The following is a 12,432-nucleotide window of genomic DNA, read 5'->3' on the forward strand; positions in this document are numbered from 1 at the left end:
AAGTGTAGACCTAGTCTCAGTTCTTATCCTGTGCCTTTAACAAATGCTTAAATTCTGTTCCTTAGCTTCCTCAGATATAAGGACTAGGAACTAGTCTCTTTCTACTTAATTCCCAATTTTACTTCAAAAATATTTGGGGGTTTTATAAACAGCTACAAGTTAGCTCCTAAAAGTACAAAACCACTTACATTTCCTATCCATGTTAGTATTTTATCAAATTGGGCACTTGCCATAGCTTTACTTTCTCATGTTCTAGAAAGCCTGAGTGAAAAAGAAAAATGTGTACCAAACTACTAACAAAAATTCACTGACAACACATTTAGTAGAAAGAATTGGGGTGTAGAAGGCAGCCACAATTTTAAGCAATTCTAGGGGACTGAAAAGCTAGTCAGAGCTCTTAGCAAAATCTTATGTGCTCAGATTCATGAAATGTTAAAGCAATTACATTAAGTACATACCAGAAGTGATTTCCCTGCAATTAGCTCTCAAGAATTCCACTTTAAAACTCCCTTATGCAATAAGTCTCCATAATAGTCTACATCTCCATGGCAAAGATAACAAAACTTGAGAAAATAGGTTTAAATCGCCAAGAGGGCTTTACATTAGAAATAAGGAGGAAATTTCTGGTAATGATTGCTCCAGTTACCTGAGGTTACATTCATGTTCATTCTCTGACCCAGACATTTAAAACATTCAATCCAATGGGCTCCTCCCAAACTGTGTCATCTCTTGTTCCAGGCCTACTTTCTTATAATTAATTACAATTCCCCAAGGCCTACTTTCTTATAATTAATTACAATTCCCCAAACTAAGTAACGGAGAAGGCAATGGCACCCCACTCCAGTACTCTTGCCTGGAAAATCCCATGGACGGAGGAGCCTGGTAGGCTGTAGTCCATGGGGTCGCTAAGAGTCAGACATGACTGAGCGACTTCACTTTCACTTTTCCTGTTCATGCACTGGAGAAGGAAATGGCGACCCACTCCAGTATTCTTGCCTGGAGAATCCCAGGGATGGCGGAGCCTGGTGGGCTGCCGTCTGTGGGGTCGCACAGAGTCGGACACGACTGCAGCGACTTAGCAGCAGCAGCAGCAGCAAACTAAGTAAATAGATCTATTTTGTTAAAATTACAGAAGCTAAGTTTAAGAAAAAGGGAGGTGAGGGGAGCCCTCAAATACAGATAAAGGTCCCAGGAAACCAAAACATAGAACTGAACTACTTCCCATAAATGCCTTTATCAGAAAATAGGAAGTGCTACTGTTCTGTGTAGCTCTCCATGGGCTCCTGCCCAGCCACCTCCAGCTTCCCAGTGAGGGAAATCGTAAGACTCACATTTAACTCACAAATCAGACATATAAGCCTCCAATGCCATTCTCATGCCCTGCCAACACAGCTAAAGAATCCTATTTCAGCAGAATGTCACCTGTGGAAGTTAGGGCCCAGTATATCACAGAGAGCTCTCTCTCCTTTTACTACCTCAGAACATCTCAAAAGGAGTTATTAATTCACTGCAAAGGGAAACTAGAATCCATTTGTTAAGTGAACAGACATGAATTAACTTGGAAATGTTCTTATTGTTTAAAGTATCATCTAGACACATAGATCCTTGTTTTGAAAAAGTACCAAACAGCTAAAGTTTTACCTGACAGTCCTATTAGGTTCAATTCAAAAAGGACTCAAGACATAACATTGTTAAAAACATTTATTTTAATACAGTCTATCATAAATAAGTCAGTAGAGGTTCCACTCTGCCACAGATGCATCTGAGAAGTAAGAGCCCTGTGCCATCCAATTGGTGACCGTCTGAACGATGTCCCATCTCTTATCCCAGCCAGAGAGCACACCTTCCATGTTGTTCCTCTGCATTGACTGCTTCCAAAACCAGATGACCAAACAGTCCTTTATCCCCAAAGTAAGCTAAAATGTTTGTGAAGAGGAGAAATAAATTAAACCCCAAGTAAAAACTTCTCAAACACAGCTTAAGAACTAGAAGATTTTATACATTTATGTTCGTGTTTACTCAACCATCAAATTCAGAATTAGCAGAATCAATCTCACTGAGCAAAAAAATCAGAGGCCTACTTAAAGAAATACAATTTTATTACTTTTAATTGTAGTTACCTATTACAAACAAAAAGGAAAACATAAATTGAGGTCAATCAAGAGAGTGACATGAAGGATTGATGAACTCAGAAAATAAAGGTATATCCTTGTTAGATACAGGAAGGAGACAAGATGTGTTTTATTTCTAAGTCCTGATGATTAAAAATGTAGTTTCTAGTAGTAAGTCAGCTTAAATAAAATTGCATTACAAAATGACAATATGAGCATTCTGTTAAGTTTGTATTTAGAGAGTATTCTCCTTTTGTGTATAAAGCAAACCAACATGCACTTATTTTCAATTTTCAAAAGTGTATTAAAATCTCCCATTAAATCCCAAGTATATTTGCATACAGTTAAGATACGAAAACAAAATATTCTTTTATCAAGGTCTCTTCCTCATTGGTAATGAGCATCTAAGATAAACAGAAAAGAAAATCTTCCTTGGCCTTATACAGATAATGGGAACAATCATTCTCCCAGTTAGTTAATATTCATGTATTTTGCCTAAATAATGTTTTACTAAGATATTGCCCCTTATTCACTAAATACTGCATTTTGAACAAGGCATTCATCAAACAACCTAATACACAGAACCATCCTGTGTGAAAGAGGATGGATACCAGTGAATAGGGATCTAATCCCAAGGAATCCAACAACTTAACAAGGAAAATACACCAGTAAATCTTGAACCACATTATTTTCATAAGTACTATGTAAATAAATTTATATATAAACAATAAACTTTATATTCTTGAATTTTATATTAATAAAACATTTACATTACTGAAAACCCTGACAAATACAAGTCTATTCCTTTCAGGGTACAGACTAGGCAACCCAGGAAGACCTCTTCAGTCAGTCTTCACAGTATAAGCAGCACAGTATACGAAATTCTGTAACAGGATAACCCTTTTCAGCACTCAGTTCCCTCCTAAGTCACAAATACCCCTGGAAAGAAATCAGAAAATGCCCCTAATGACAGAAAAGAATGATCATCACCACCAGAAAGGAGAGGAGCACTGAGATGACAATAAAGACATGAAAAAGCAGGGGGGGTGGCTGCCTCACTTTGAAGGGTCAACTCTTGGTGAGTTATCTGAAGCCAATACAACAGAACGGCACATCTATCCCCACTTCTGGGTTCTGTATCACCTGGGGCACAAAATGCTGTTTCTCAGCATGCAGGTCCAGTCTAAAAATTGTACAAGAAAAAATGCTATACCAATTCCTGTCCCAACACCACAAAGAAGTTAGGATCCTTTAATTAAGTTAATTCAGCACTTTCAAAGTGTTCCCGAAGTATCTGGCAGCTACTTCAGGTACTCACAGGACAAAACAGAATGAAAACAAGCAACAAGCAAAATACAAAGCAGAGAATGAGACACGGAACACAAAAAATGGCGCAGTTTCTGCTAGGAAAAGGTGGAAAAGATTTAAGGAAGAGGTGATAAATTTGAGATTGAGCTTTTCTAAAGGTAGGTTTTCATCAAGTGGAAACTGAGGGAAGAAGCATTCCAGGCGGACAGAGAACAGGCATACAGCCAAAGGCATAAAAAAATACAGTTTATTCTGAGATTCACACACAGTATCATGTAGCTAGAGCCTACTTCTCACAGGAGAAAAAGTGGGGTGAAGGAGATGACAGAGAAAGGCTAAAAATTATTATTAAGTTTATTGCTCATACATTATGTGTCAAGCACTGTTAATACTTTACATACAATAATCTTATTCAATTCTCAGGACAATCTTATAAATTAGATATTATAAACTTATAAAAGACGAAACTTCATCTTAGGTTAATGGTCTCCTGGAAAGAAGTATTTGATGATAATTTTCAGTCCTTGAAAAATGTTCATACAGCTTGACCAGGTAGTCCCATCTCTGATAGTATTTCCTAAGGTACTGTTTCCCTTAGGAAATAACTGGTCTAAGGTCAATCAGCTACTCAGTAGCAGACACATTACCGGAGTCCCCATTTTACAAAAAAGAAAACTGATAGTTCAAAGAGTAAAATCTTAAAAAAAAAGCTTGATGGGGACCTCTGAAAGCAGTTTTAAGAGGCTGTACCACAAAAGATTAAGATAAGAGAGGGAAGTGAAGAAAGGAAGCAGGGAGTGAAGACCATTCATTGAAGAATTTTATCAGTAAAGAGTAACAACATAAATGGACATGTAGACGGCACGTTTGGCAGCACCCTAAAGAAGAAAAAACCTTGCTTTGAGAAAAGGAGAGACTGGCAAGGCAGAGAAGGTGGAGGAAATTCGTATCAGATGGCATTGTGCTAAGTAAAGTAGCACATCATATTATCTGGGGGAGGCCACATGACCCAGTGCAAAGTGTACAGGCCTTGGAGACAGACTTCCACCACCCACCGACTGTATGATCAGCTATGAAGGACTGAAGTAACAATTAGAGATGCTGTATATAAAGCACTTAACACAGTGGCTGACACACTACAAATGATTGTTAGTAAAATGACCATTATTATTCTTCCCATTCTAGAAAATAGTAGCTTAGATTAGGAGTGTGAAGAAACAGAAGATCTAGAATAGCAGTAAAAAGTCTGTTTAGGACAATCCACAAGAAATGTCTGGAAGACAGAAGGTCAAGGTGGAATTCCACAGCACCTGTGCAGGGGCGCTACTCATCACAGTGCTGTATCAGTCCTTTCTACAGAGCAATTCTTCCTGTTTCAGCCTCTGCCTTTACACATACACACACACACACATATATATACACATGCATACATACAGTTTTCACAAGTACGTACACACACGTGCATTTGAGTACATGAATACATATACCCTGTGTAGCTGTGTGTGTGTATGCGCAAGTTTTCACCAGTGTTTATCCAACACCATCAAGGTTGTTCTGGAGAAAGGAAATTTGAAAGGAATGCATTTTCAGAGCCACAAATGTCCATACACTGACTTATTAATCCCATGAGAATTTATCATAAGGAAATAAATCAAAACCTGTAAGACCTATGCACATAAAAATGTTTGTTATTATTTAAAATACTAAAAAAACCTGAAAAACCTAAGTGATCAACAACTGGAAAATACATGGGCTATCAATTCTAATTTGGGGTGAAAAAAAAATTCTCTGTACTGTTGTTAGAATGATACAAAAAGTTCCATATATCTTAATAAGGATAAGACAGGAATATGGGAATTAAGAACAGTTCAGCTTTTAAAGTGGCAGGATAAGTTAGTTCTTTTCCTTTTAAAACATGCTTCATTATGATTATAACACAGCACAGTAAATAAAAATTAGGAAGAGGAAAGAAAGCAGTTATCTGATAATGAAAGTTAGACTGGTTGCTGCAATTTTCCAACAGCCCAAAACTACACCTGACCGATAAAGCTCCATTACAATATCTAGCACTGCTTCTCTTCTGCTTGCCATGATTTAGTACTTATATATGAACATTTGCCCTGCAATGCTTATTTGTAAGAGCAGTACCTCAAAACAGTTGGTTCAGGCATTCCAGGATCTGCACCCCTCTTAAATCCTGGGGGAAAGGGAGAGGGAAGAAAGAGAATAAGGACCAATTAAAACTCTAGCAGACAAAAAATTTACAATGTTTTCTTCCTAAATCAATACTTGGTAGCTAGAATGACATCCACATCTATCAGAATTACCTAGATTTACCTGTGCCACAGAATAGTTTTGAATCTTCACTAGAGTATGTGATCATGTGCAGAACTAATCAGTAGGGAAGACAAACTACCTTATTCCTATAACAGTAGCCCTTAGCACGCACTATCTTTCATTCTTAGTCATTACCCACAAAAAAGACAAACTACCAAACCAAACTGAATGAAGGACTACAAAGAGTACTAAGACTTTTTTTTTTAAGCATTTTTTTTTTAAAAACTTACTTTTTATTTTGTATTGGAATATAGCTGATTAAAAAGGCTGTGCTGATTAACAATGTTGTGCTGGTTTCAGGTGGAGAGTAGAGGGACTCAGTCATACATATACATGTATCCATTCTCCCCCAAACTCCCTCCCATCCAGGCTTCCACGTAACACTGAGCAGAGTTCCCTGTGCTGCACAGTAGGTTATCCATTTTAAATACAGCAGTGTATACCTGTCCACCCCAAACTCCCTAACTATCCCTTCCCCACCCCACACGAGTTTGTTCTGTGAGTCTGTGAATCTATTTCTGTAAAAATTTATACTTTTTTAAAGAAAAAAATTGAAGATATCTTATTTTATCCCCATGAACCTCTCTTTTCAAAGCAACCAAAGACTGGTGATAGAGGGAAAAAAAACTTCAAGCTATTGTTAATTAAATCAATGCTCTTATTACAAGCAAGAGCTCTAAGCAGACTAATCAGCATTTAGAAAATGAACCCTGACCCTATGTTTGAGGAACCAGAATCTTTTATAATGGGCAGGGACAGCATGCCTCCCCTTTACCCTGGTACTATTTTCCAAATCTGTCCACCCTACAAACATCCTTAAAAACATGAACAAAGGATGGTCACTGCCTCTGCTCACAAGATTTGTAGAAATTCAAGACACTATGGAGAATTGTCTTCCAACAGGTAACTCACTAAAATCTTTTTGTTGGTAAATGTCCAAACAGATGCTTTATTGGGTCACTGTCCTATTTTATAGCACTATATTCCCACTATACTTCCAGAAGCCCTAAAAGGTTATGTTTGAACCTAAACTACACAAGAAATTCAATATGCACTTGCAAGGTTTTACCGAGAGCTGAGGTGGAGAAGTAAAGCATGGGCACTAGGTCAGACCTAAAATTAAGCTTAGATACAGTGTAAGGAAAAAACAATGGTTAACAAGGAAAATAAAAAGACAGCCTTAACATCAGTCTCCACCTGAGCTAGACACAAGGGTACTAACACTAAACAGTAGGATTACTGGTAATCCTAGTAAAAAGGAAATAGCCAGTGTGTACAAAAAGGAAAATAATTCTAGGGTGGAAAAGAAAAGCATTATCTACTTATCAGACCAAAACCCTCCTTACACAGATTTTAACAACCAGCTGCAGCTTTCTGGCAACAGAAAAGGAATTTCAAAAAGGAGAGAAGAAAAAGGTACCTGAAAAAGACATATAGAAGAGCAAAGAATCCACACGGACAAAGAAAGCAGGAGCAGACTAAAATGGGACCCGACATACACAATAGAAAAAAGACACAGAACAAAGAAGGGAAAGAATCAAAGACCCCGTAACTTCCTTCCTTAGCTAAAAGGACAGCTCCTCCCAGTGTTTGCGTAGCAAAACTGGGCCCTTCTACAGTTAAGTGAAGGCTGGGGAGGAGGACAGTTTGGGAGAAAGGGGGGAGTAACAGCCTGCAAGAGCAGGCTAATTACTTGCTCTAATTTTCAATACCTACACAAAGTTACTAAAATCCGGGGAACTAATGCTTCTTTTAAAAATGCAGTACTTCCCTGGTGGTCCAGTGGCTAAGACTCTCTGCTCCCAATGCAGGAGGCCAAGGATCCATCCCTGGTCAAGGAACTAGATCCTACAAGCCACGACTAAGAACTGGCACAGCCAAATAGGTAAGTAGTTTTCAAAATATGTGTTGAAGGGACTTCCCGGTTAGTCCGGGAAGCGGTTAAGAAGCCGCTCTCCCACTGCAGGAGTGCAGGTTCCATATCTGGTAGGAGTTTCACATGACGACGGTGCAGCCAAACCCCGCCCCCCCTCCCCCCCAAAATGCGTTCAAAATGAGAGAGGAAAAGGGTCTTTTTAAGCCCTGCATTCTGAAGTATCTCCAGGTTATTAGTTGGCTTGCAAGTCATGGGGAAATGGGAGCCACAATTGCCTACAGAATATCCAGCATAAGCAAACGCTCCGTCAAGGCTGAGTGAATGTACTGTGTCTTACACAAGACATGACACCAAAAACCATAAAACCAAAAAGAAGCAGCATCTAGTTAAAAATCATAGGATTGTGAAATGTGAACCAGAGTTTTACAAATTGTCAAACTCTACGCTGAAACTGACAAAGGCGAAACGCTATCCACTCCATCCTACTGCCTGAACAGGGCAATCAGTTTAAAAATACAAAACTACCCCAGGCGAGAAACAGTGTAAAGTCTCAATGTGCGGCCCTAGGCAAAAATATGTGCCTTACCACTTTCAAATTTCTGCAATACAGCATGGTGGTTAAAGAGTATGCGCCTTGATGGCCCACTGCTTGAGTTCATAGCTCCCGCATTTGACAGCTGTGTGGCCTTCAGCGAAGAACAAAACTGTTCCATGCCTCGGTTTCCCCGCGCGAAAAACCTTTACCTGCACTTGAGAACGCAGATGCATCCAACAACTATTGTCATAATCATGCCTCAAGGCAGTGGCATATCCGTGAGGCTTACGAACCTCTTTCCACTTAGGCCCACCTGGAAAGGTGGCAATAAACTTCCCGAAAACACACCTAGTGTCCAAATGTGAATTAATCACTTTCACACACATCAGGTCCTCAGGTCCACACACATCGGGACTTTTCAGGTCCCCCAAATCCTGAAAAATAGGTCACCTCTTGCTTACAGATGTAGTAACAGCACGGGAAATATTACATGACTTGTTAAAGACCAGAAAGAAAAAAAAAAGGGAAAGGATAGAACAAGAACGCGAACTCAGCTTAGACGGACCACACTTGAGAGAGAGCCTCGAAAGACGAGCTCGGCGTAGTCGCGTTTCTCCCTCACGCCTCAGGCCAAAATGGAGTCTCAGCATCCGCACCCCCTTCCCTCCCGTCTCCTCCCAGGTTCTTCTCCCACTGACCCAGGTAAATCACGAGAGGAATAAAACCCCAGCGGATGGCAAATTGTCCTCCCTTGAAAAGCTGCTGCAGCCTCTGCTTGGCCTCTTTGCTCAGCTTCACCATTGCGACAGCCCCGGCCACACGCGTGAAACAACAGCAGCAGCAAACGCGTCAGGAATCTAAACGAAAGGAAATGCGCACGCGCCACACCGGCCTTTACGGCAGGAGTCGTGAGCGTCGCCAAACGAAGGTCGCAATTCATCGTCCTTAACCTGCCTCGCCCCTCCGCGGCCACGCCTGTGGAAAGCGCATGCGTTGTTGATTCTCTTCGTTAAGCGGTCCAAGTTCCCTTTGCACTATTTAGGAATCTCCAGGTTTCCTTGATTGCAGGATGCCTGGGGCAATGCTCAGGGGATTCTTTCAGCCCAGAACGCCCTTCCTCTTCCTACAGCCTCACCCACTTTTCAAAGTTTATCTCCAAGTGTTTTTTATCTACCAGAGAAGGAACATTAAGGACTGAGTATTAGTCCCGACTTTTATTCTCACTTGCCGTGTATTCTTGGACAAGTTATTTAACTTTCCTCTTTATCAGTTTGTTTCTTCAAACGGAAGGTTGATCTGCAAGGAAGATCACAAACTGACACCCAACAGAGCGTCTCTCCATGTCTTCTTTGACTCCCAAAGTATTTGGTTGTTTATTTTTACATTTTAAATTACTTGTCAGCATTTTAAAGTTTGGGAAAGTTCGCATGAAAATCAGGACGTTTTCAGAGAAGTTGGCGAATTTCATTGCAGTCAGCACCCATCTTGCCCTCGTTCGTTTAGAATTGCAGTGATCCTCACCCCTGGCTGCACAATAGAATCAGTGAGGAGATTAAAAGGCTCACTCCTGCTGGGGACCCTCCTACCATTTATGATTAGTTGGGAGTGGGGCCTGGCCTTTGCTTACCTTTGAAGTTCCCAACTTCTGATTCAGTAACTGCCTCTCTGCAGTTGGCATTTGGGCTTTTGACCTCACGGTTAGACTTTTCTTTTTTCTATATTTATTTATTTTTAATTGAAGGATAACTGCTTTACAATATTATGTTGGTTTCTGCCATGCATCAACAGGAATCAGTAATAGGTATACATATGCCCTCTTCCTCTTGAACCTCCCTCCCACCTCCTACCCCATCCTACTCCTCTAGGTTGTCAGGAAGGCTAGGAATTCTTGATTACTAAAGCTTTGACCTTGGTGCCTTTCCTGACTCACTTTCAAGATACATTATATTTTCTTTTAAACTCTCTTTTTTTAAAAAGAGTTTATTTGAGTGAAAATTTGTTTAAAACAAGAAGTTCCAAACCAAAAGTGGTTAGAGATGCTCACTCTTTTCAATTCGTAATGTGCTCATGGATCCTCTAAAAATTTCCCCCTGACTTTGTGGACATTCCTGTGCCCCTAGCTCATTATCATGATAATAACAACCAGTCTATTCTGTCTGTGTTAAGTGTTTTAAATACAAAATTAGTCTTAATCTTTAAAAGAATTTAAAGCATTAAAGCTTATATTACTAATTCTTTTTTTTTTAACATTTATTTTATTATTTGGCTGTGCCAAGTCTTAGTTGCGGTATTCGGTTCAGTTCAGTTCAGTCACTCAGTCGTGTCCGACTCTTTGCGAGCCCATGGACAGCAGCATGCCAGGCTTCCTTGTCCATCACCAACTCCTGGAGCTGGCTGAAACTCATGTCCGTCGAGTTGGTGATACCATCCAACCATCTCATCCTCTGTCATCCCCTTCTTTGCCTGCCTTCAATCTTTCCCAGCATCAGGGTCTTTTCCAGTGAGTCAGTTCTTCGTATCAGATGGCCAAAGTATTGGAGTTTCAGCTTCAGCATCAGTCCTTCCAATGAATATTCAGGACTGATTTCCTTTAGGATGGACAGGATGGATCTCCTTGCAGTCCAAGGGACTCTCAAGAGTCCTCTCCAACACCACAGTACAAAAGCATCAATTCTTTGGTGCTTGGCTTTCTTTATAGTCCAACTCTCACATCCATACATGACTACTGGAAAAACCATAGCTTTGACTAGATGGACTTTGTTGGCAAAGTAATGTCTCTGCTTTTTAATATACTGTCTAGGTTGGTGATAGCTTTACTTCCAGGGAGCAAGTGTCTTTTAATTTCATGGCTGCAGTCATCATCTGCAGTGATTTTGGAGCCCAAGAAAATAAAGGCTGTCACTGTTTCCATTGTTTCCCCATCTATTTGCCATGAAGTGATGGGACCAGATGCCGTGATCTCAGGTTTTTGAATGTTGAGTTTTAAGCCAACTTTCTCACTCTCCTCTTTCACTTTCATCAAGAGTTTCTTTAGTTCCTCTTCACTTTCTGCCATAAGAGTGGTATCATCCATGTATCTGAGGTTATTGATATTTCTCCCAGCAATCTTGATTACAGCTTGTGCTTCATCCAGCCTGGAATTTCGCATGATGTACTCTGCATATAAGTTAAATAGGCAGGGTGACAATATACAGCCTTGACTTACTCCTTTCCCAATTTGGAGCCGGTCCGTTGTTCCATGTCGTAGTTCCTGCATACATACAGGATCCTTTTTTTTAAGGTGCAACACATGGGATCTAGTTCCCTGACCAGAGATCAAACTCGGGCTCCCTGCACTGGGAGCAGAGTCTTAGCCACTAGACCACCAAGGGAGTCCTTTACTTGACTAAATCTTATAGGAAGTAAACTATATATATTATAGGCCTCCTTTCACAGGTCAGGAAAGTCAACTTTTTATCCAAATGCCTGATACATAGTAAGGGTGCATTTCTGTCAGTGAAACTGAACAATGCCATAGTAATTTGCCTTCATCAACATTCGTGGAGCTATATGCTAGGCACTAGAGATGTAAGATTTTTTTTTTTAAGGCATTGCCTTTAAGAACTTCATACTTGGGTGGAAAAGTTGAGTAAACAGATGATTCCAATATACTGTGAATGTGCTAAGTCTCATGATAAAGTTACACACAAAATATGATGGAAAGACAAATGGAGGACACCTTACACTGCCTAGAGGCAAAGAGGAAAAAAATTTGAATTGTTGAGGTAAAATCAACAGATCTTTTTGGACAAATGAATGTGGAGGGCAGAGTTGAAAGAGGTGGTCAAGATGCCTGCCCAATTTTAAATTTGTGCAACTTACTAAGTAAGCGGTCTTTCTCCTTGGTCTCCACAAAGTCTAAAGTATATAGACTCACCTTCACAATGATTCCCACAGATAAGGATGGGGATTCAGGTAACATTGTAATGGCTGGAAGTGCTGCAAAACTTCAGTACTAAATTATTAATATATATAGATATATATAATGTACACACAAGAGATTCTTCTATTATAATAATAATCACCATGCACTTGTTACTATGTGCCTAGAAACAAATGTAGAGAAATATACCTCAAACACTTTGTAGTAATAAGTATCTCAGGGGATGAGGGAGGAAATTAATGGAAATCTTTACTTTTCATGTATTTCTCTGTAATATGTTGCTTGTTTTTCATAATGAGCATATATGACTTCTACAAAAAAAAAAAGGTATATTTTAAAACAC

General features: G+C 39.8%; 1 protein-coding gene across 1 annotated transcript; it reads right to left on the bottom strand.

Annotated features, from left to right (window-relative positions):
- Window positions 1-1,683: 1,683 nt before the first annotated feature.
- Window positions 1,684-9,036, bottom strand: TOMM7 (translocase of outer mitochondrial membrane 7). Its single transcript, XM_081536418.1, has 3 exons — window positions 8,866-9,036; window positions 5,568-5,616; window positions 1,684-1,916 (listed from the first exon to the last, which is right to left on the bottom strand). The coding sequence occupies exons 1-3, from the start codon at window positions 8,966-8,968 to the stop codon at window positions 1,901-1,903; spliced, it is 168 nt and encodes a 55-aa protein (XP_081392544.1). The 5' UTR covers window positions 8,969-9,036; the 3' UTR covers window positions 1,684-1,900.
- Between the last annotated feature and the right edge of the window lie 3,396 nt (window positions 9,037-12,432).

The sequence above is a fragment of the Giraffa tippelskirchi genome, chromosome 10, assembly GCF_054371585.1.
Source record: "Giraffa tippelskirchi isolate mGirTip1 chromosome 10, T2T-mGirTip1v1.2.pri, whole genome shotgun sequence".
Classification (NCBI taxonomy): domain Eukaryota; kingdom Metazoa; phylum Chordata; class Mammalia; order Artiodactyla; family Giraffidae; genus Giraffa; species Giraffa tippelskirchi.

Bases quoted from the DNA above. Each gene is read 5' to 3' on its own strand.
- TOMM7 (XM_081536418.1), bottom strand. From the start codon at position 8,968: ATGGTGAAGCTGAGCAAAGAGGCCAAGCAGAGGCTGCAGCAGCTTTTC. The intron at 5,617-8,865 runs GTCAGTGGGAGA...CCTTTCCCCCAG, and splicing joins TCCTCTCGTGATTTACCTGG to GATTTAAGAGGGGTGCAGAT.